General features: G+C 45.5%; 2 protein-coding genes and 1 long non-coding RNA gene across 3 annotated transcripts; 1 reads left to right on the top strand and 2 right to left on the bottom strand.

Annotated features, from left to right (window-relative positions):
* Positions 1-451: 451 nt before the first annotated feature.
* Positions 452-1,178, bottom strand: LOC105356499 (uncharacterized). Its single transcript, XR_910623.4, has 3 exons — positions 1,039-1,178; positions 806-864; positions 452-648 (listed from the first exon to the last, which is right to left on the bottom strand). It is a non-coding gene; the product is annotated as an uncharacterized LOC105356499 (long non-coding RNA).
* Positions 1,179-2,105: 927 nt separating this feature from the next.
* Positions 2,106-13,909, top strand: rwdd (RWD domain containing 4). The gene is made up of 7 exons (XM_078936577.1): positions 2,106-2,306; positions 4,281-4,361; positions 4,463-4,572; positions 9,059-9,209; positions 9,334-9,442; positions 13,319-13,368; positions 13,472-13,909. Exons 1-7 carry the CDS (start codon positions 2,283-2,285, stop codon positions 13,520-13,522), a joined length of 576 nt encoding a protein of 191 aa, XP_078792703.1. The 5' UTR covers positions 2,106-2,282; the 3' UTR covers positions 13,523-13,909.
* Positions 13,910-15,148: 1,239 nt separating this feature from the next.
* On the bottom strand, positions 15,149-20,260 carry ing2 (inhibitor of growth family, member 2). Its single transcript, XM_023966120.2, has 2 exons — positions 19,340-20,260; positions 15,149-16,133 (listed from the first exon to the last, which is right to left on the bottom strand). The coding sequence occupies exons 1-2, from the start codon at positions 19,488-19,490 to the stop codon at positions 15,433-15,435; spliced, it is 852 nt and encodes a 283-aa protein (XP_023821888.1). The 5' UTR covers positions 19,491-20,260; the 3' UTR covers positions 15,149-15,432.
* Between the last annotated feature and the right edge of the window lie 4,012 nt (positions 20,261-24,272).

Genomic DNA, 24,272 nt, shown 5'->3' with positions numbered 1-24,272 from the left:
CTCAGGAGCAACTCACTAACCTGCTGTTAGTATCATTCAGGGGGGGAGCAGATTTCATATGATGACGTTATTGACAAGGTTGCATCAGGAAGGCCACAAAGGTTAGGTTTTATTTAGTGTTTTCTGTTCTTAGTGCTGCAGTTACATTTATTCTAGTGTGTTTAGTGTGATTTGTAGTTTATAATATTTATTTCAGATTATTTGTGTTTATTAAATATTTCCTAACTGTATTTTCAGTAACAATAAATGGACAAAGTGACTCTATTGGGGGGGGGGCAGAGGAGGGTCTCGCCCGGGGAGTAATTCAGGGTAGAACCGCCACTGTTTACCACAAAAAACATAAACTTTTGCTGACAGATGTATCAACCTGGTTTCTACAATGTTTTATTGCACGTGTGACCGTACGCCCTCTTACATGTGCACCCCAAATGGAGACTGGATTTCATAAAGGTTAAGAATATACAATTTATTAAAAACTTGACACAAATTCCATGAAAGAGAAAGTTAAAATAGACTCGGACAGTTGGACCGCACTCCAACACTGCATGAGGGCCGGCTGCCTCCTGGATTGCCTCAGCCCCACTGCACTGGCGGGTAGCCACAAACACCACCAAGGGAGATCTCTGATCCAACTCTCACCAGGAGTACCTGCTCAGGGCCCAAATGCACACAAAATACACCACAACCCAAACAGTGATTAAAAGAAAATACAAAACAGAAGAGGTGCACCTGAGCAGGTCACCACTAATTTATGGGCTGAAAACAGGGGGGGTCCCCCTTACACAATACTAAATATGGCACCCACCAGCTACCATAAGGATAAGAGGAGGCAGCCACCTTCAGCCAGGTCCAGACACCAAGATACTAAAAGTGAGCACAAAACAGTTTAAAAAAATGGATAAAAGCAAGGGTGTCAAGCTTGATTAAAACAATGACTAAAAACACTAAGCAAAACAGCAGTGGCAACTCTGCTGGAAAAAGAAAAATAAGTTAGTTCTCCCCTGGGACAAACACATGTTTTGCAAACCCTTATTTTACCTCTCATGCCCCAGGGTCAGAACTCATGCCACCACCTGTTAATATGAATAGAGTTTAAAATCTTGCAAACTCAAATGCTTAAAAACTTTAAAAGGACTCAAATGATTAAAAGCTTTAGTAAAAAAGGTCATGTCAAGCTCACCCACCAAGGCCAAACCAGGAAACCAGCACCTAGATGGAACTCCCACTGCTGCTATTTATCAGCCTTGTGAGCCAATCACAGCTCAACAGACAGGTGCTGGCCATGAATGTTCATCTATGGAACACCATGAGGGACAAACTACCACCCACAGCTCTGTCTGTCACACACAGAGGCCTTCTAAAAAGTCCCAGGAGTCCCTGCTGCACAGTACAGACCTTTCAGTGAAAGTGTGGTTGAAGACTTTAGTGGAATGAGATGCTGTGAGTATTCCACTGACTGGCGTTGAACAAAAGCAAGAACAGATGCTTTATTGATGCAGGTTTGTGATTGGGATCCAATCCCCCCTTAAAACTGTAGGATGTCTGAGCTGCCGTGACTCACACATGAACTGAAGGTCTGTCCCATCCCTGAGCCATAGAGTTCAGTCTGACGTGGCTCCAACTTTTGTTGCTGTTCCAGCTACAACTCTTCTGGGAAGGCTGTCCACAAGGTTCAGGAGTGTTTCTAGGAATTTCTGACCTTTCTTCCAGAAGGTCATTGGTGAGGTCACACACTGATGCTGGTGGAGAAGGCCTGGCTCTCAGTCTCTGCTCTAAATTATTTTATACAAGTCCTCCATCATGATAAAAAGCCACAAGAGCGCGATAAAGACACCAAAAAATATATTTTGAAAGCAAAAAAAAAATAATTGAAAGCAAATATTTAATATATTCATTTGCAACTGAGAACGTTTTGTGTGCAACGTGAACAAGCGTAAACGAATCTTTCAGATGTGTGACGTCACCAAACGTTTTTCAGTTATTTTTCATGTTTCTAGTTATAAATTATTTAAAATAAACGGCATACATATTATATTCTTAAATTAAAACAAATGAATGCAAAACCTGGACACAGGATTCATGTCACGTGACATCACGTAAGAACCACGTGATCCTCGCCTGTTGCGCATGCTCGAAGTGTCCCGTTAGAAGCTCTGCTGCTGCACGCTGCACTAAAGGTTCAGTCAGAGGCTGTGACTTTGGTTTAGCTGGGGAAATGGGTTATTAAGTATTTATCAGGCTTCTGTCAAACAGGAGGTTAATAGAGGAAACTGAGGGACACGATGACAGCGAACGAGGATCAGGAGGTAGGATGACGCCGCGGCTAGCAGCCACATGCTAGCTGTTAGCATCTGCTGCTAGCAGCTAGCATGCTAGCCGGTCCGCTCCGGTTCCGGTTCGCGCAGATGTGTTTGTGGTCAGAGCAGCACGCGGCCTGTTACGGTCACAGCACCGAGGGGTCACGCTGAAGGCCCGGGGTCAACGTGGAAGCGGACAGATCTTCTGAAAAACATCATCATGACTCAGCTCCAGGGTTCTGAAATCACTGAATCCTGCTGGCTTTAGTGAAGTCAGATCTTCATCAAAATCATTGTTTTAATGAATAAAGAAGAAGTCTTTCCAAAAGCTCTGTATAAAAACAGGAGGACTTTTTAAAACGCAGGTTTTAAAAAAGTATTTTACTTCTCCAAGTAACAAAACACAAAAAAGTTCCTATTAGGACAGAAATATAAGCATGTAAAAGATGTGACATGTAAAACTCGTGACGTGGCTAAAGAGGTGAACCTGGGCGTCTCATGGTTCTGGTGGACATAATCTCTTTGAGAAGGTTGGTAACTCCTGAACGTGACCTCATAGAGACCATAAGACACACATTTCTAAGTCCAGACAGAAAGGTTGGTGACCACAAACGATAGTTTCCAATTCCCAACACAGAAATACATAAAATAGACCTGAAATCAAGCAAGTTATTAATATTTTAAGCGTGCTGATCGCCTTTGTTTTGCAGTCAGAAAGCAACGTTGGTAATCACAGGTAGATGCATCAAGTCTTTGTCTTTTTCGATGCCACATCTTCCCCATCTGTGCTCTAAACACCATCAGTTTATCACACGACATTCAAGTGATGCGAGAATGTTTCATATTTTTACAAGATTGTTCGTGTTATGTCATTACATGCTTTACGTCCTCCAAGTGCTGTTTATTATGTAGTATTGAGGGCTTGAACCTGAACCGCTCATTTACATTGCTCGTCATGATGTGACGTGTGAGACTCGGGTCTGCGGCGGCGAACGTCGCGTGTTTCCTCCATGTTTAGGGGGTTTTGGGGACCTGATTTATCTGGTATCTTTCTCAAAGCTGTGAAATGGAACCAAAGTCATGAGAAAGCTGCAGTTGGCTCCCAAATGTCCGCCAAGTCCCCCTCACCTTTTTCTGAATCGAAATTAAAGTCTAAAGGTCCGTACACACCGGGACGAATATTCGCCAGCCGTTATTCGCCAGCGTTTTTCGCCACGTTTTTTGTGTTCACACCCAGGCGATTTTCGCTGACGATGAGTGGAGTGAACATGCAATTTCATTCCCTGACATTAGATGGCGCTTAATGTAAACAGAAATACTCCTGTACACAAGGTGGCGCTGCGCAACTTTACGCTTCTTAAAGTCGCTTTTCACTCAGAAGAAGAGAGCAAGTATTTACGCGCTTGTCAGAATCATACAAAGAAAACGTGAATATTTCAAGCACCAGTAGCTCCAACTGCTGCTTGGTTCGGGGATATTTTAGAATGTCCGTCATTATTTCTTCGCGGCAGTGTAGACGCTACTTGGCGTCTAACTTCTTCGCTGGTATGTGTGCTCAGCAAGGCAGTTTTGTGTTTGAGCGCCCCCAAGTTGTGTTTTACTGTAACTTCAGAAGCTCCAGACACGTGAGCAAAAGCGCCATTCTCATTGGTCGAGTAGATTTCGACGCGATGCGTCGAAAAAAAAAAACGAACTCGAGGCGTTTTTTTTTTTTTTTTTGACGCTTTGAAGCGTGGCGTTTTTCGCGTCGGTGTGCACACTCTCGTTGGTGCCCTTTGTTTAGTCACGAGGCGTTAAACGTCGCCGAAAATCGGCGGCTAAATTCGTCCCGGTGTGAACGGGCCTTAAACCATCCCAGTGAGCGCCGCCACGGCGTATTTTAGCACCGTCAACGTTCCAATGCGGAAACCAAGTTCTTCAACGGCGAAGTGATCGTGCACAGGCGGCAGGCGGTGACGGTCTTTGTGCCTCCTGTGTTCCCAGATGGAGCTGGAGGCTCTTCAGTCCATTTACGGGGACGACGAATGCTTCAAGGAGATCAGTCCAGTTTCCTTCCAGTTCAGGGTGAGTCCCGGCGTGAACATCACCATGGTCATTAGCATGTTCGGCGCGTCCATTCAAATATACGGTGTGGTTGTGAAAACTTTCTTTTCATTTGCTCACAGATAGGAGACCTTGAAGACGTCAAATCCTTCATCCTTGACATCACATGGCCAGAGTCCTACCCTGATACGGCGCCAAACATTTCCCTCGATGCTTTCTTCAACAACAGAATGTAAGTTGTGAGCAGAACCGGTAGCGTTGGGGTTAAAGTCCTGTGCTGTCGTGTACTGGCTTTGGTTTTCTCAGAACATCCATAGAAACAACCCTGATTTAATACAATAACCTGTGGCCTTTACATCCATTATTGCCCACATCCGCCTTCATGTGGACGACCAAGCCTCCTCCTTCCAGCTCTGTCACAGGGACACTGAGCTCTGGAGGATCCCTGCTGTTTGCCTGACATTCTTAAGTGGGAATCATTTAGCATCTCTACTCCAACCTCCTCCCAAATGATTGAGCTGTTGTCCTCCTATATGGAAAGGCGGTAGCTCATGGCCAAAGGTGAAGGTGATTGACCCTCCAGACCTTCAGCAGCCCCTTCACTGACACATCAGCTCACGGGCTGCTTCTGCAGTGCAAAGAATCTACACTCATCCACCACAAGAAACTCCAGACTCCAAGGTTACGGGTTTACGATCCCACTCCCCCCGCCCACCTCTAGACAAAGGGCAAAGTTGACCCAGGTGAGGGTTACTGGAGCCCATTCCATGAGCCAGAAGTGGGCGGCCTCAGAAGAGTTTGCTCTCCTGTGGGCTGAGCAGCTGCAGAAGACGCCGTGCAGGGCTCGACATAGCCATTTGTCCGCTGGCCCGGTCCTGTTTTTCGAGCAGTGCGGACCACAAGACTTTACTTTTCACTTGTCCGCTCGGGCCACTAAAATATCTAACGGTTTATATATTCTTCACCTTTTTCAATAAAGTAAATTTTGCGAAAACGTGTAGATTTACCTCGTCTTCATAATTTAGTTTTTCTGCTAGTCCTGTGTTCAGACTTCAAGGGTTTCTATGGGAAACCTTTGATCACTTCTCCTTCTCTCCCGCCTGCTCGCGCTCGGCTTTCACTGCCGAGCACCACGCGGCACGCGCTCACTACTTTTTTTTTTTCAAACTTTATTGAATGTAACAATTCAATACTAAACAATGTTAAACAGCAACAACGAAGGCACAAGCCAGTGGGTTATGATTACATTTGATTATAAATCCGACAACGTCACTGAAGAGAGACTGAAGCATGTCAGAGATGTGGAAGACATGGCAGGAATAGATAGGAATATGTTGGATGGAGTAGTGGGTATAATTAGTAGTATGGACAGCAAGATATTTAATGAATGCATTGAAGATGAAACTGTATGCACTAAGCTTTAAGCTGAATGTCAAAGAATCAAAGGCAACTCCAAATACCTGAATCTCAGACTCAAATGCAGTAGAATGTTAAACTACTTAATTTTGTTTTTCTTTACAACACTGTAAGCAGTAAGTATTTCTAGTTAGCTGAATGATCTCAGTTAGACCTGCACAATATGAGGAAAACTCGCGATATGCGATATCAGAGATTAAAATTGCGATAACGATATAATTTGCGGTATATAAACAAACAGCAAAATAACCAAATAATCATTCCCAGTTTAAAAATTATACTCCAAATGACCCACGTTGACATAGGTTACAAACATCTAACATAACAGGGCTCCATCTGATTGGTCAACAATGTGAAGGCGTCCATCCGATTGGTCAAATGCATTAAGGGATTTATTTGATTCGTTAAATGGTTCAAGCTGCCATTAGATTGTTTTAACACATTTAAGGTTTATGATTTATTGCGATATTTGCCGTTAGAAGCACCATGAAAACTTCTGAACTAGTGTTTCCTACTACACTGCAGTGCTCTCTTCAAAACATCTGAAACAGACTAGAGCAGATTTAAGTTTGATATGGTCTATTTTCAGTCATTGAAAAGTGTAGAAATAAGTGATGTCACCAGAATGCACCAAATTGCACCATATTAAAAGTTTCCGGGGGGGCATGCCCCCGGACCCCCCAAAAGTTGCAAGCACCTGCGGAGCGGCGGGTCCCGCTATGCGCGGTGTCGGGCCAGTAACTTTCAGGCAGGGCCAGTAACTTTCAAAAACTACTGGCCCTGTGGGCCAGTGCAAATTTCTGGGCTATGTCAACCCCTGCCGTGGTGCTGGAAGCACAGAACGGTACAGCCGAAGGCGTGGCCAAGATGTTTCCATCTCAGGAACCAAAACCTGCTTTTGGGATGGGAAGGTCACCTGTCTGGCGGGGACAGAGCTCGTCTGTTAGGCTGAGCACCTTCTACAGCTGGAGCTCCAGAAGGGGGTGCGTGGAACAGAAACTCAGAGTTCACCCGACTCACCTCCAGGACCAGTTTTCCACGAGCGACTGAGGAATGGAGCCTGCAGCCACCGCCTCAGACAACGCTGCTCCATCCGTCAGTCAAGCTGTCGGGCTGGTTGATGAGACGGGACTTCAGGATTTTTTCCTCATTGTTGCATTCAGAGATGTACGGTTGTAGGATGTTGTTGTTTGATTGTGTTTTAATAATCGGAACAGACTTATTTTCTGTAAACTGTTAACCAGTCGAAACACGTCCTTAAGATGATATTCTGCAGGAGTTTTCTGACATTCCAGCGTCATTTTACAGCTGAGGTTGTCTAAAAACAGTAAAATACAGACGTAGTGAACTTATTTATTCAAATGGTACGTTCCAATTCTGTCCAGATCAAGCTGGTGAGTTCCAGCTGTGTTAAAGGTATAAAAGCAGCCTTGATGAGGGACAAACAGCGTTTTCAGTGGAATCCATCGACTGCATGAGGGACCTGGACTGAGTTATTGGGACGTCACCCTCAGAGAATGGTTGCTTCAAGCTCCAACCAAATGAAGTACGGACATCGCCATGTCAGAACCAGATGTTGTTAGTGAGCTGTGATTGGTCCGAGTCAGTCCAAGTCAATGTTTCTATGCCAAGCCCTCTGGCCAATCAGGAGTGAGCTTGTTGGAATCCGACGTTTTGAACGTTTGACATGGGACCGCCTCCTTTTATTGAGGCATCCGATTGGTCTGGTTATAACTTGAATCAAATATGAAAAAACCTTAGGATAGCTCAGGGGTCGGGAACCTTTTTGGCCAAGAGAGCCATAAATGCCACATATTTTGAAATGTAATTTCGAAAGAGCCATACAATAATGTAGTGTCCCTTCCCCACAGTGAGGCACGGAGACTTAACCTCTTTTAAGGTTCTTTATTCTGGTTACTGCAGACCGCAACAAACGCCGTTCAATTAATTCAGCAACTCCTGAATCTCTCCCGCCGACACGAGAGCGCTTCTCCCAACTTTATATTCCCCTGCTCCCGCTCCAGTCCTCCCATTTCCCTTATTCGGCCCATAGCTGAACCCCATTGGTCCAAACTACCTAACAACAGGCTGAGCGACAGAACTGAGAGCCAATCAGATCTCTGCTTGACGCGTTCAATGAACTCCAGAACTTTTAACGCGGCCCAACAGCCAAGTTAAACTCAGTCCGCGACAATATGTTTAAAACTAAATATACAAATGAATGTGTGCATTTGATTTAATTTCAACATTTTTAAAGTACAATAAGTCTGTGGATTCTTTTTAATAACATTGTTATTCTGTTGCTAATAAATGATGAGTATTTCTCGTGGTAGTTTTGCTGATGGTCTAGTCTGGTTGATACGTGGTGAGTTTCTGCTTCGTTCAGGCGTTGAGACTTTAAACGTGATCGTAGGTCTGAATGTTTTGTAGATGTGACAAAGACTGCTCACATGCAGACGGGGAGCCAAACACACACTCACACGCCACAGTGAGTGACAGGCAGCTGGTTTTACGTTTTTACAATCCCTGCGCGATTCACCTGCTGCCTGTCCCCACAACACCCCACCCTCTGCTTTCTCCCTCACACATCCCGTCCCCGCATCTGCGCGCTCTTTCTCAGAGACGGGAGCGCGCAGTTTTAGGCACGGCAATTCACAGGTTTCCGGCTGGTACAAACTCTGTGAAATAATAGATAATAGTAACTGATAGCGCTGGCGCAGATTTCTCTCTCTAAGAACTGCTACTACTGCGCGCCTCTGGCATCGCATCGCGCCCGAGAAGGACTGGTCTAATGAAAAAAAAAACTATAATTAAAGATTTGTCTGCGAGCCACATGTGACCATCAAAAGAGCCATATATGGCTCGCGAGCCATAGGTTCCCGACCCCTGGGATAGCTGTTTATGTCTATAGAAGTCTGTGGGATTTTGGCTTCTTGGAGCCAGCAGGTACTTCCTGTTTGGAACGCCTAGAGGGGGGGGCCACTCTGTCCAGCTCTCATACAGTCAATGGTGTAATTCCTGTGTGAACAGTGCAGAGGACAGTTTCAAGACAAAATCTCCAGATGGGCTTGAAGTTCAGACTGCTCCCAGGAGGGGGAGGAAGACTTTACTGTGTTTTAAAGAGTCTTCATCACATTTAGCTGTAATAGCTCCGTTTCAGACAGGTAAGCCGGGTATTACTGAGGTGTGTCTGAACAGGAAGGATCCAGAAGTCCGGAATGACTGTGTGCTGAAGACCGTGCCGGATAAACCTGATGCTTTTCCCTCATCCTTTATCTTCCACCATGTGGTTTAACCTGCAGCTCCGCAGAAACCAAACATACCATCCTGTTGAAGCTTCAGGAGCAGGCGGAGGCCAACATGGGCACCGCTATGACGTACACTCTGTTCGAGTGGGCCAAGGAGAACCAGGAGGCTCTGATGGAGAACCACAGACCCGTGGTCTCAGCTGTGGTTAGTACTACGGATGTGACTCCACCACAGCTGACAACATTTTACCATCTTGATTGAAGATTTTCAGTTTTTAACAACCTAAGTTTATCTAGTGTTTCCCATCAGAAACGTTGTCGTGTTTCAGACCCTGACATCAAACTGCAACCTGATCTCTGCCCCCTCAGCGATGAAGAAGAAGGAGAAGAGGGAGCAGCTGACCAAAGCTCAGAAGAGGAGAATAATTAGCAGAACAGGTCTGAGCGCTAGTCTGCAGTGTCACACAGGAAGGAGTTTAGTCTGCAGTGTCACACAGGAAGGAGTTTAGTCTGCAGTGTCACACAGGAAGGACTTTAGTCTGCAGTGTCACACAGGAAGGACTTTAGTCTGCAGTGTCACATAGGAAGGAGTTTAGTCTGTAGTGTTACACAGGAAAGAGTTTAGTCTGCAGTGTCACACAGGAAGGAGTTTAGTCTGCAGTGTCACACAGGAAGGAGTTTAGTCTGCAGTGTCGCACAGGAAGGAGTTTAGTCTGCAGTGTTACACAGGAAGGAGTTTAATCTGCAGTGTCTCACAGGAAGGAATTTAGTCTGCAGTGTCACAAAGGAAGGAGTTTAGTCTGCAGTGTCGCACAGGAAGGAATTTAGTCTGCAGTGTCGCACAGGAAGGAGTTTAGTCTGCAGTGTCACACAGGAAGGAGTTTAGTCTACAGTGTCGCACAGGAAGGAATTTAGTCTGCAGTGTCACACAGGAAGGAGTTTAGTCTGCAGTGTCACACAGGAAGGAGTTTAGTCTGCAGTGTCACACAGGAAGGAGTTTAGTCTACAGTGTCGCACAGGAAGGAATTTAGTCTGCAGTGTCACACAGGAAGGAGTTAAGTCTGCAGTGTCACACAGGAAGGAGTTTAGTCTGCAGTGTCGCACAGGGAGGAATTTAGTCTGCAGTGTCACACAGGAAGGAGTTTAGTCTGCAGTGTCACACAGGAAGGAGTTTAGTCTGCAGTGTCACAAAGGAAGGAGTTTAGTCTGCAGTGACGCACAGGGAGGAATTTAGTCTGCAGTGTCACACAGGATGGAGTTTAGTCTGCAGTGTCACAAAGGAAGGAGTTTAGTCTGCAGTGTCACAAAGGAAGGAGTTTAGTCTGCAGTGTCGCACAGGGAGGAATTTAGTCTGCAGTGTCACACAGGAAGGAGTTTAGTCTGCAGGGAGGAATTTAGTCTGCAGTGTCACACAGGAAGGAATTTAGTCTGCAGGATCACACAGGAAGGAGTTTAGTCTGCACGGTCGCACAGGAAGGAGTTTAGTCTGCAGTGTCACACAGGAAGGAGTTTAGTCTGCAGGGAGGAATTTAGTCTGCAGTGTCACACAGGAAGGAATTTAGTCTGCAGTGTCACACAGGAAGGAGTTTAGTCTGCACGGTCGCACAGGAAGGAGTTTAGTCTGCAGTGTCACACAGGAAGGAGTTTAGTCTGCAGGAAGGAGTTTAGTATGCAGGGAGGAATTTAGTCTGCATTGTCACACAGGAAGGAATTTAGTCTGCAGTGTCACACAGGAAGGAGTTTAGTCTGCAGTGTCGCACAGGAAGGAGTTTAGTCTGCAGTGTTGCACAGGGAGGAATTTAGTCTGCAGTGTCACACAGGAAGGAATTTAGTCTGCAGTGTCACACAGGAAGGAATTTAGTCTGCAGTGTCACACAGGAAGGAGTTTAGTCTGCAGTGTCGCACAGGAAGGAGTTTAGTCTGCAGTGTCGCACAGGAAGGAATTTAGTCTGCAGGGTCACACAGGAAGGAGTTTAGTCTGCAGTGTCACACAGGAAGGAGTTTAGTCTGCAGTGTCACACAGGAAGGAGTTTAGTCTGCAGTGTCACACAGGAAGGAATTTAGTTTGCAGTGTCGCACAGGAAGGAGTTTAGTCTGCAGGGTCACACAGGAAGGAGTTTAGTCTGCAGTGTCACACAGGAAGGAATTTAGTCTGCAGTGTCACACAGGAAGGAATTTAGTCTGCAGTGTCACACAGGAAGGAGTTTAGTCTGCAGTGTCGCACAGGAAGGAGTTTAGTCTGCAGTGTCGCACAGGAAGGAGTTTAGTCTGCAGTGTCGCACAGGAAGGAGTTTAGTCTGCAGGGTCACACAGGAAGGAGTTTAGTCTGCAGTGTCACACAGGAAGGAGTTTAGTCTGCAGTGTCACACAGGAAGGAATTTAGTCTGCAGTGTCACACAGGAAGGAATTTAGTCTGCAGTGTCACACAGGAAGGAGTTTAGTCTGCAGTGTCGCACAGGAAGGAGTTTAGTCTGCAGTGTCGCACAGGAAGGAATTTAGTCTGCACGGTCGCACAAGAAGGAGTTTAGTCTGCAGTGTCACACAGGAAGGAGTTTAGTCTGCAGTGTCACACAGGAAGGAGTTTAGTCTGCAGTGTCACACAGGAAGGAGTTTAGTCTGCAGTGTCACACAGGAAGGAATTTAGTTTGCAGTGTCGCACAGGAAGGAGTTTAGTCTGCAGGGTCACACAGGAAGGAGTTTAGTCTGCAGGGTCACACAGGAAGGAGTTTAGTCTGCAGTGTCACACAGGAAGGAATTTAGTCTGCAGTGTCACACAGGAAGGAGTTTAGTCTGCACGGTCGCACAAGAAGGAGTTTAGTCTGCAGTGTCACACAGGAAGGAGTTTAGTCTGCAGGAAGGAGTTTAGTCTGCAGGGAGGAATTTAGTCTGCATTGTCACACAGGAAGGAATTTAGTCTGCAGTGTCACACAGGAAGGAGTTTAGTCTGCAGTGTCACACAGGAAGGAGTTTAGTCTGCAGTGTCGCACAGGAAGGAGTTTAGTCTGCAGTGTCGCACAGGGAGGAATTTAGTCTGCAGTGTCACACAGGAAGGAGTTTAGTCTGCAGTGTCACACAGGAAGGAGTTTAGTCTGCAGTGTCGCACAGGAAGGAGTTTAGTCTGCAGTGTCACACAGGAAGGAGTTTAGTCTGCAGTGTCGCACAGGAAGGAGTTTAGTCTGCAGTGTCACACAGGAAGAAATTTAGTCTGCAGGATCACACAGGATGGAGTTTAGTCTGCAGTGTCACACGAAGGAGGGATTCAAGGGCCTGTCCTGTAGACGGCATACCTGTGTATTTACGGACCATACCTGGAAAAGTTAGGAAGTGCCTGCTTGCACCAGTTTGGGAAATGCTTCTTTCCTGCCTAATTCTTCATTCTTGTTACGTTTATCGAGTTTTAAGTCCCGCTCCCGTCATGATCCCCAGTGGTCTTTAAATTGTGACGATGCTGTTTTGGCCCAAAGTACAGATGGCATCAACAATCACTGGACACAAGATACTTTTAAAGATCACAACAACTATTACAAAAGCAAAGCCAAGAAAGCAACAGAAAACAAATATATTCCAGAAACAAATATATATAAAAACCAAAAGAGGATTTCAGAAAACAAAATAAAATTTTAGAAGAACAAAAGAACCAGAAAAGGTTGGTCCACTGTGGGACATCGCTGATTGGAGAAAGATATCCTGTATCGCTTCATGTAAAAAGTGATGGACAAATGTCATCATCCTGTCAGCGCTATCCCATAATACCTACCGTTTATGCTTTCTCATTGTTTTATTTCTTAACATTTCTTTTTTTTTTCCGCCCTGGAGATTAATTTAGTTTTCCAAACGTTTTTGTTTTGTTCTCTAAAATGTTGTTTAGCTTTTTGAACTGTTGTTGTGATCTTTCAAATGTTTTGCGTTGAGTGATTTGTTGATGTGATTTGACCTTCAGGGCCACCATAAAAAAACACTCAACAGGTCATTTTCTGGGACATAGTTTCTGCAGGGCAGCAGGAGTTCATCAGAAATTCACCTCTGAGTTGTGAGGGGGAGACTGTTGCTGTGGAGTAAGCCCGTCCCCATTTCCCATCATCTCTTTATTTACCCTCTCCCACTAGCATACAGCCCCTAGGAGTTTGTAGCTCCACCCATTGTAGTTTTTTTTGGTTTTTTCATCTGCACCTGGTTTTACAGAACTTCTCAGGATGTAATTGCAGCTCCAATTTTCTTAACCCATGTCCGTCATCATGGGAAAATGCTTCAAGAAGAAGTTAAAAACATCTTTTTCCTCAGAGTGGGCCTCTCAAGATTCCCTTGTTCTTTCAGATCATAAGGGGGAACTGCCCAGAGGATGGAACTGGGTGGATGTGATCAAGGTAGCTGTTCTGCCTCTCTTCCAGTAGATGGTGGACTTGTTGTTCTTGTCTCTTTACTAACCGCCATCTCTTTCTCTGCTTGCTTTTCTGGGCGGCTGTTCAGCATGTGAGTACAGAGAGTTCTTGGTTTTCAGGTGACAGAAGGAGCCTCTGACTGTCGTCTCTGCTTCAGCTGAGCAAAACGGGTGGAAGCGATGACCAGGCCTGAGGACGGGGGGCTGGCCCCATGGGGATCTGGCCCCACGAAGTCCTGCTGCTGCAGCTCGCCCGCATCAGGCGGTGCAGCCCGGTGGAGCCATGGACACGGTTCGGGTTTGCGGGGGCTCAGCCCGTAATCAGTGAGCGTCTACACACCACAGAGCGGTTGGCTGGGACTGTAGCAGCTGCTTCTGCTGGACTGTAGTGTGGTGTAGTTCTGTTACGTGAAGCGGTTTCTCTACCCATCGTTTTATGCTGATTTACAGAAAGTCTGTTTATAAAGATGGGAGTTTTTGGCACCGTTGTTCAACTAAAACTTTCATTAAATGGTATTTTTCAGTGATGTTTATGCCTCAGTTATTGAAACGAATGTCTGTCTTTGGACCAAGTACCTCCATGATACAGGAAGTGGGGACCCACTGTTTCCTGTTTCAATAACGTCTGCACACATTTGTTCATGCAGAGGTCTTGGAGCTGGGATGGGAGTCTGGACCACGAAATCTGTTTCCAGCTGCTGCTGGGTTAAGAGGATTTTCGCAGAAATCCTGATAAAGGAAACTCTAAGCTTTCAAAATAAGAGCTCAGTGAAAGTGACTTCCACTTTTTCTTACCTTAAACTAAAATTCTGTGGGGTGGAGCACAGAACACATTTCACCTTTTTTTTAAACTGATGTCACCATGGCTTCTTTTAGGTTAAAGCCATTTTTCTCTCATTTTTAATAAAATTTCAGCAGCCGTACAGACGACACTTTCATTTTAACACCTATTTTTGGATTAGGGATCAATAATTGATGAAGAGACCTGCATCCACAGGTGTTTAACCAGAGATGAAGGTGAAAGCAGCTTTTTCAAATGAGCTGAGAGTTCTCCGTTTTTCAAAGCAGCTGTTTCCACTTTCTAAGAGCGTCTGTGACGATGCCACGCCGCCTGTTGACCAGCGCTCCCTGACCCGCTGGTGTCCGTGGTCGTGACTGACTGAACACACCTGATGCAGGTAGTCAGCATCAAGCGTCTGGGGAGGGCTGGAAAACCAGTTAAGGGTTCTTCAGGACCAGGGTTGGCCAGTCGTGAGGAAGACCAACCAAAACTGAAACGGAAACAAAGACCTGCAACAAAAACTCTACTTGAAATGTCTGTTAACCCTTGTGCTATCCTATGGGGTTCAGATGACCCCCCCTTCCATTGACGTGTTCTCCCTACCATGACAAAGGTGGATAAAGGTGGAAAGATTTCATGGAATCCATGGACACCAGTGAAGATCACAAATCATTGAAGAAAAAAGGTTCAGAGCACTGTTTAGTGGGTCTAGATGACCCCACTCCCAACGTTAAAGTGCCTACGATAGCACAAGGGTTACAAGAGACTAGAAAAAAAGAAAAAGTTAATATGGATACCTGTCAAAGTCTTTCACAACAAAAGCAGAACATGGTTATCCGGGCTGCGGCGTGGGAGCCTTAAAGAACGATGAAGAGCACTGCTCATCTCCATCCGGAGAAGGTAACCACAGGTACATTAAACACAAGTGTGAATGCAGCATTGGTTCATAAAAACAACAGACAAACAAACAATCACACCAATCATAAACAGGTGATCGGTTTTAATGACCAAAAACAGAAATGTGACCCAAAGAAGCAAAAAAACTCAAGTCTGAACACGACATTCTCTTCCAGTGTCTGAACAACGTAACCCAGCTCTCGTTAGCATCTTCAAGGAAACGTTCACATTATTCAAATGACAAAGAAATGGGAGTGGGGGGGTGGGGGGTGTCTCACAGCAGCCACCCAGGGTTCAAAGTATGGGCTCTGGCTGTACAGCTGTGCTCCAGCGACAAACGTTCCTGAACGTCTCAAGTCTCCAGACCAGCCACTACCTGGACCTGCGGTCTTTTCTGTTCTTGTCTAGACTTTTGTCCATGGTCTTCTCGTTGTCTCCTCTACATTTTGGGCAGTACCACTTCCCCTTGGGCTTGTAGGTGAGTCCTACACAGGAGAAGTGGAACCACTCGATGGGGCACTGCTCGTTGTCACAGCCGATCATCTCGCCGTAAGAAACCTGTTCGCACAGGCAGTAGGTGGGCTCGTTGGGGTCGATGGCAAAGTCCACGGGTGACGTGTCCCGCTCCTGTTTGGCCTTGCGCTTCTTCTTCTTGGAAGACTTTGACTTCTTTTCTCGCTGTGCAGGGAGCGGCGGATCGTCAAGGGGATCGTCTAGCAGAGATCCGTTGGCAGACGGCAGGCTGGAATCCCGGCTCTCACTGTTGCGCTGGCGACGGGGACGGCGGTTGGAGGCACGTTCTGGAGCAGGAGACTCTTGGACGCTAGAGCGGCGCTCTACAGGTAGCCGCTCGGCGTCACAGGACTCTTGCAGGCACAGGGAGTGCGAATCCATTTGGCGAGACCGGTTCTCCACCAGCTCGGTCATCTGGGTCACCACGTGGATCTTCTCATCGCCCAGCTCCTGGCTGCTGATGAGGGCCCTCTGCAGCTGGATCTGCAGACGCTTCCTCTGAGCCGCGTCCTCCTCGTCTTTGTACTTCTCAAAGACTTCATCCACCTCCTTGAGGACCTCTGGAGAAGAAAAGAGTCACCAAGTGCTGCCACTTCACATATCCATGCACCCAACATTTAGCAGCCGTTAAATCCTACTTCTCCTCTAACTTTCTTCAAATTAACAAGATTAAACTGAAGTTCTCCTCATTGGTTTGAAATCCAGACCTCCAAACCCAGAAGCTTCTCCTTCCCCATTTCTCCCGCTACCTTTTGTTTTTTTTTGTTTGTTTTTTTTTTGTTTTTTTTTTAACTTGTCCTGTCCAACAGCTAGGCAAACAGATGAGAGCTGAGGGCCTCTTGTGTTGGACATATTTTATTTTAACAAGAGGGGTTATTAATCTTCAGACAAACCAAAGGTATGTCTGAATAAACCCCTTTTGTAATTGAGGCCAAACTTTATTAATTTCAATCATGTTTGAAAATCTTTGGTGTTGGACCGGACGGAAAAGGAAAGAAGGGAAGAAGAGAAAGGGACGTTAGAGAGATGGGGGGGGTAGGAGGGTGATAATAGGAGGGGAAGGGGGGTAAGACCATGAAGCAGCATAGAGCAGACAGGTTTACTGGTTGTTTATCGTTACGGTACGGTTCAAATGTAGTACAAAAAGGGCGGGGCCTGTTCACACACACTCAAATATTATCAACACACCTGCTAGCCGCAAAAATGTCCACATGTCAACATGCACACAAAACAGATAGTGTTCACGAACGCATACCTATGCCTTTAAACCAACTAGTGTGAAATCTTTCATTCATTCAATCATGCAAACTATTAGTGCAAAGGTGAGCTAACACCTGTGCTCAGGTGAGTGTTTATGTTCTTCTAAAATGGATGGTGGAATGTGAAAAGAAGGAGGAGGAGCGCCCAGCCACCCCCACACCCATACCCCCGCCGCAGCAGCAGCGGCAGCCGGAATTCCCCCAACGCCACACGGGAACAGGCAGGGAACAACCGCCCCCCGGGCGACCAAGACCGCCACCCAGGCCAGGGCCAGCCGGACCGCCGCGAGGCCCCCAGAGCCAGAGAGCAGGGAGGCGCAGAGGGAAAGAGAGCGCCGCCCCAGCCCAGCCAGGAAAGCAGCCCCCCGCCGCGCCGGAAGAGCCCAACGCAGGGCCCCACCGGAGAGGGACGCCCACAGCCCCAGACGAGCACCCCACCACCACCCAGGAGTTCCGGGCATCCCCCCGCCCCGACCCCAGGTACGAGCCAGGACCCCCCAAGGGAGACCCGCTCCGCACTCCAGGCAGCCACCCACCCGGCCCACGGTTGGTCCAGGTAGGAGCAAGGCAGGGGCCCGCCGCCCCCGCCCAGGAGGGGGGAACCCCGGGGAAAAAAGGGCGGCCCACAAGGGATGTTATAAATATGGCCCGACCAGGCTCGGCCATGTTGGAAGTTTGGCGGGGCCCAGCGCTCAGGAGCAAGGACCAGAACCCACCCCCCAGGGACACGAACACCCCCGGCTCAGGTGTAATATGAACCCCCCCACCGTGCGGAGAGAGCACCGCCGGGCCCAGGGAGCCGGCACCCAAGGGACACGGCCGCCATCGCCAAGGGGCCCGCACCCCCCACCAGGGAAGGGGTAGGGGACAGATGGACCCAGGTCCCACCTTCCTTGTAAAATGTGTGTGCGTGTATGTGTGTTAGAGAGGGTGTGTGTGTGCATGTGTGTGTGTTTATGTTGGGATGTATATATTGAAGGGGGAGGGGTGTGTGTACTAAGGGGGGTGCAGTTAAAATTGGCGAGTAGGGCACTAAGGGGACATCTCCTGATTACTCACAGTGATGTCCCGCTACCTTTTGTTAATATTATTCTTAGGCTCTTAAAGGTCAAAAGTAGAATGCATTAGTGCAGCAGAACAGGAAGTTTCACGCCTCAAAGACTTCAATCTAGATTCAGATTCATTTATTCCTCCATGATTTTTTCTGCCACACGGAGGCTGCCATGTTGGAGCCACATGACGCCCGTAAGCAGTGAATGGTTCCAGCCGTTGCTATGGCAACCCCTCTCACCAATCAGGAGTGAGTTGGTTAGAGGCCCACTTCCCAACCACTTCAAAAGAAACCTGTCAAACGTTTGGAACGTTGGACACGAGACCCCCTACTTTAACCCAAGCGTCTGATTGGTCCGTTTATAACCTGCACTACAGAAAAAAAAAATGTTTATCAAGAATGTTTCCAAAAACATCAGAGCGGTTCTCCTGACCAATAGAATGACTGAGGAACAGCTGCTTATTTCTTTATTGAAGTCTATGGGATATTGGCCTCTTAGAGCGACTTCCTGTTTGGAAAACCAGGGGGGGCGGAGCCACTTGTCCAGTTCTCCAATACAGACAATGAAAAAATCTCAACTACCTGTTACTTTTCCCAACAGATTGGACGTTGAAAAGGACGTCACGTCATGACGAGTTACGGCGGTGTCGCCACGACGCAGGAGTTTCTGCGAAAAGCCGTAATTTAGTTTGTTTCTGCGTCTCTACTGACTTAAGTTACATTTCTCTGTCATAATATCTCAGATTGTTTTAGATTTGGGCTTTTGTTATAGCATAAGTAAGCACATTTTATGTGTTTTGATTGTTTTTTGCACCATTTTGAAAAGTAATTAGTCAGTAAATAAGGCTGTAAGCTCGCAATGTGCTTCATGTATATAAAAGTAGGCAGATAGTAGATAGCACAAAAAAAGTAGTCCCGCCTACAGGAAGTGACGTCACTCTGAAGCCGAAGGGGCTGCTCCCTGCGCCCAACACTGGAGAGGAGCAGTGGGATGGTCGGACGTCGGATGTAGAGGAGGCTGCTCTCCGTGACGTCACGAGGCTCCCGTGAAAAGCTCCAGAACCGGTCCAAACGGTGGTACCGGCTGCAGTAGCCACGCGGTGACTTTCTGATGTTTTTGGCTGAACGGGACCTGCTGTCATGCGCCGCCCACTTAGGTCTCCGTGGGAGCGCGTGCACATGCAGCCCGTCTCTGACAGCGAGGCAAACTCCGAGGAAAAGCCCCAAAAGCCCCCCCAAGGCCCCCCAGCTTTGACTCCTACCAACAACAAGTCACAGATCCGCCTCGGAACAAGGAACCTCACGCTGCTGTGCTCTTTTCCCGTAAATAGCTCAACTCGCTACCGCCTGGCTCAGCTCAGCTCGGCTCGGCTCGGCTCCTTCTGGCTGCAGCCCACAGAAACGAGGAACTCAGAACTCGTTCCGGACCGCAGAACGGCGTCCGCGCGGACCTTACCTTGGTACTTGGAGTCGATTTCCCGGAGCACAGAGACGTTTCTCTGTATGTCCAGAGGCAGAGACTCCACGCACTCCAGGTAGTCCTCCACGTAGCGGACGAGCTGCTGCGACCGCTCCATGTTCAGGTGCTGCGGGCCCAACATCATCATCACCGCCCGCTGCCACAAACTACCCTGTTCGGGGACTCGGAGGGCACTTCCAGGCTCCAACTGACTTCAAACAACACTCGCCCTGCTGCGCAGGCGCGTGAGAATTCCTATGGCACTTCCTCTCGGGTTGTCTTCTTCCGGGGCGGGAGCTGTTAGGCTCAGAGCTCCCTGATTGGCTGAGAGCGTCTGAGTTCTCCGCGTGTCTTTTTGTGAATGACTGCAGGTTAAAAGTACAAATTAGACTCACAATTTCAGATGAAATCTGATTGAATACATCATATTTGGCCTACACGAAGATAAAATCAGACATAAAATTGGCAATTAATCTAATTACAATATTTAGTAAGTTTCATATTCACAATTCAACATTTTCTTCATAACAACTATTTCCCCTGTAAAAATTAAAGAATTAGAATCTCATTTGCACACTATTTATGAAAACTGTCTGTTTTTGAACATTTTCAATGCATAGTAATCTGTTTTTGTAACATTTATTTTGTAATACATGTACCATCCCTTGGCATTCTTATTGTTGACTATTTCTCTTGTCATACATATTTGTTTTGAATAATAAAGTAAAAAAAAAGACTGCAGGTTCAAAGTGTTCAACCTCCTGCAAGCAGTGACAACATCTGTGGAGGGAAGTAAGGATATTTATCATTGTTGGGTTTATTTTACAAAACAAAAACACAGAATTCATTTTAAATGTTGTAATCAAACTATATTTTTTTACATTTCATAAATAACTTTACTCTTTTTTTTCCATCCGTAAACTTCACGGAAAATAAGCGTATTATGGAACTTCAAAATATCATCGGTAACTTGCAGCTTTTTGATAACCCCTAAGTTATTGATCATTACAAAGCCTGTGTAACCCCTTTATTTTAGTTTAATCTTTTTTATTTAAGTTTGTATTTTTCTGTATTATTGTATATATATGTATATATTTTTATTGAACTCTTTTTAATGTTGTTTACATTTTTGTATACCTGTTGTAATTGTAACTTGTTGAATTCTTTTTACAAATGTCTCAATACTGTAAACCTCAAAGGCTTTTTTCAATTTAAAAAACAAAACATCAGTGGAGGGATATTTACGCCGCCATGTGGCTCTCTGAACTTTCTGGGTTGCAAATCAAAATGTTAAATATTTGCTTTCAATTTTTTTTTCTTTCAACATTTCTTTTCTTCAAAAAACGTTTTTTCCCCCTTTTTTTGCCGTCAATTTTTCCCCCTCAATAAAATATTTTTGCATTTGCAACACAAATGTGGTCAACGTGGTGACATAAATATCACTCCATAAACATCAAAGTTAAAGTGTGATGAAAAAAGTGTTTTTAACACGTTATTGACCTTAATATTACCTTTTTCTGACACAAAAAGAAAATTAAGCTGATTATTTCTTCATTCAAATCGTTGTGAATCAGGGGGAGATGAACAAATGCGGTGTAACCCTTGTGCTATTCTAGGCACTTTAACATTGGGAGTTGGGTCATCTAGACCCACTAGACAGTGGGTCTAGATGACCCAACTGTCTAGTGGGTCAGCACCTTTTTTCTTCAATGATTTGTGATCTTCACTGGTGTCCATGGATTCCATGAAATCTTTCCACCTTTATCCACCTTTGTCATGGTAGGGAGAACACGTCAATGGAAGGGGGGGGGGGGGGGGGTCATCTAAGATAGCACTAGGGTTAATGGGTAGAGCTGAGGGAAGACCCTCCTGCATCTGACTCTCATCGTGGTCTTTGGTGTGTCCCAAATCCATCAACACCTTTACTTCTAGTTGAGTGTGTCTTATCATTGGGGGTTTCAGACATATTTCTATAAAATAAATAAAAATTAAAGCCGCAAGCGGCGTTGTATGGCCCGCAGACGCAACCCGCCTTCCACGCCCAACTCTACGCACCACCGCCTCCTTCACCGCCCTCACTGCCCAATCTTGATAAAGGCTAGACAAAACGGCATTTGCTAATTATGCTAACTATGCTAGATATGCTCATGTGGCTAAAAGTGCTAGCATTGCAATCAGCATCATCAACTGACTCAGAAAAACACATTACCTAAAATGCTAATTATGCTAACTATGCTAGCTACGCTAATGTGGCTAAAAGTGCTAGCATAGTGATCAGCATCATCAACTGACTCAGAAAAACACATTACCAAAAATGCTAATTATGCTAACTATGCTAGCTATGCTAATGTGGCTAAAAGTGCTAGCATTGCGATCAGCATCTTCAACTGACTCAGAAAAACACATTACCTAAAATGCTAATTATGCTAACTATGCTAGCTATGCTAATGTGGCTAAAAGTGCTAGCATAGCGATCACCATCAACTCTCTCAGAAAAACACATTACTTAAAATGCTAATTATGCTAACTATGTTAGTTATGCTAACATAGCTTAAAGTGCTAGCATAGCGATCAGCATCATAAACTGACTCAGAAAAACACATTCCTCCATTGGTGAGAGCTATATGTCATAAGTTGATAAAAAACCCACTTTTTCCAAAATTGTGGCTTTTCTGTTAATTTTATCTCCATAGCAACCATTTTATGTTTCGGTCCCCTCGGGAGGACGAACAGATTGACGTCAGTTTCGGACAAATCGATAAAAGTAAACTTTTTGTTGTCATTAGCAACAGTGGTTTTATGCTAACCACGCCCACATTCCTTATATGTCCAGATCCAGTGTTTTTCAATGTATTCAGTTTCAGGCATTAATGCATGCATTCAATTTTCACTGTATTGTATTGAAATGCATGGGAATTATAACACTGCGCCACTTTGCTAGCTTGCCACGCGCACGCCATTCAAAATCTACAACTTCTAATTCCAACATTTTTTCCACAGTAGCTTGCCATTGATGCCCAAAAAGTTTCGAGACGATCGATGAAAATTCCAACGACAAGTTTACGTTTGAATCCGGTGGTAAAGGTGTTTTTTATAGAAAATTCAAGATGGCCGCCTTTTCCCGAGGTCAAAGGTCGACGAAACTCCAGAGGTGATTGTAGACTTACGCTAGGGACATGCGCGTCAAATTTCGTGAAAATCGCTCGAAAAAAAGTTCATTTTTCCAAATTGTGTAAAAACGCGAAAAACTCAAAATGGCAGATTTTGGCACAAAATGGCCGCCAAACCGTAGGTCGTGTCGCCATCACGTAATGATTTCAAAACTTTCTTTGGATATACCCCACAAAGTTATCTGGGTTTCGTTAGCCGATTCTTAAAAATAAAATCCGAAAAAAAATTTTTTTGCCGAGTCAGCACTTTTTTTTGCGATCGTTTTTTGTTTACCACGGCCACATTCCTTTATCGATTTTGTCGTATGTGACATCGTTTTGTTCAGTGTGGGTCAGGGAATCGCATATTTCAGTTTCAGGCTATTCCGATAAAATATGTGCGAGCTAGCTAAAATGGCGACGGTTGCGAATTCGCCACGCGCACGCGTTTCAAATTCTACAACTTCTAATTCCAACATTTTGTCCACAGTAGCTTGCCATTGATGCCCGAGAAGTTTCAAAAAGATCGATAAAAATCCCTAGGACGAGTTTTCGTTTGTATCCGTTACTAAAGGTGCTTTTTTATGAAAATTCAAGATGGCCGCCCCTTCCCAAGGTCAAAGGTCAACGAAACTTCATTGGTAGTTGTAGAATCATGGTCTTGGCATGTGTGTGCAATTTCGTGAAAATCGCTTAAACAAAAGGGTCGTTTTCCCATTTTGTCAAAAAACACAAAAATCGCCATTTCTCTGTGTTCGCCACAAAATGGCCGCCAAGCCGTAGGTCGTGTGGCCATCCCATAATGATTTCATAACTTCTCTGGGATATATCCAACCCGCGTGTTTTGGTTTCGTAACTGTATTTCAAAATATTTTTTTTTGGCCCCATAAGCGATTTTCGGCCCATTCATTTTTTTTACGGGAACGCTCGCCGTGATGTCATCGTTGTGGGGGAGGTGACGTTCTCTTTGCCGAAAATTCATTTTTAATTTATCCCAGGTGTGTGCCAATTTTGGTGAGTTTTCGGGTATGTGGCGGGGGTCAAATTTGAGCTCAAAGGCGCGATAAGAAAGCGGAATAATAATAATGAAACAAAGCAGAAACAATATAGAAGTTTTTGCGGTTAGGATTTCCTATGTATTTCAATGCGGCCTGTCTTTTACTATAGGCTGGGCATGTCTGTTTGGCTTTAAACCTGTCTTTTGAGGGCTTTTTGGGGCTTTTTTGTGTTTTTGTCGTCATTTTTGCGACTACAATTTTTACGTTTTTGCGTTAGTGTTGTGCGTGTGTGTGTGTATTTTTGTTGCGTTACACAATTGTCGTGTTGTTGTGTGCTTTGGGCGACTTTTGACCCCATTTTTTGGCGTTTTGACGCATTTTTTTGACGTTTTGGACCTTTTTGAGTGTTCGACCCTCGTAGCAGTTACAATATGGTCCTTGCACTCTGTGAGTGCTGCGGGCCATAATAACAGCTCATGTAAAACAGGTAGAGGTAAAAATTGACTCTCTCCTCCAATGAGTTCTTTTAATTTCCAGCTTGTTTTTATAGTGTTCCATGTGATTCTACAGTCCTCAGCTTGATCAGCTGCAAATGTAGGGAGATAAAAGTCCAAGAAGAGATTTTTAAATAAAAATGCACCGGTGTGTGACCCTCCGGGTGGACAGAGACGACCGTCCCACTCCAGAGTACAGTTCACAATGATCAGGTGAGGCCTCACAGTTTGTCACAAACCTCAAAGCAGCGTGATAAACAGAATAAATCTGAAATTGAGCTGTAGCATT

The sequence above is a fragment of the Oryzias latipes genome, chromosome 18 (genome assembly GCF_053564925.1).
Source record: "Oryzias latipes strain Hd-rR chromosome 18, Olatipes_Hd-rR_3.1".
Classification (NCBI taxonomy): Eukaryota; Metazoa; Chordata; class Actinopteri; order Beloniformes; family Adrianichthyidae; genus Oryzias; species Oryzias latipes.
This window is presented reverse-complemented; position numbering and strand designations above follow the sequence as displayed.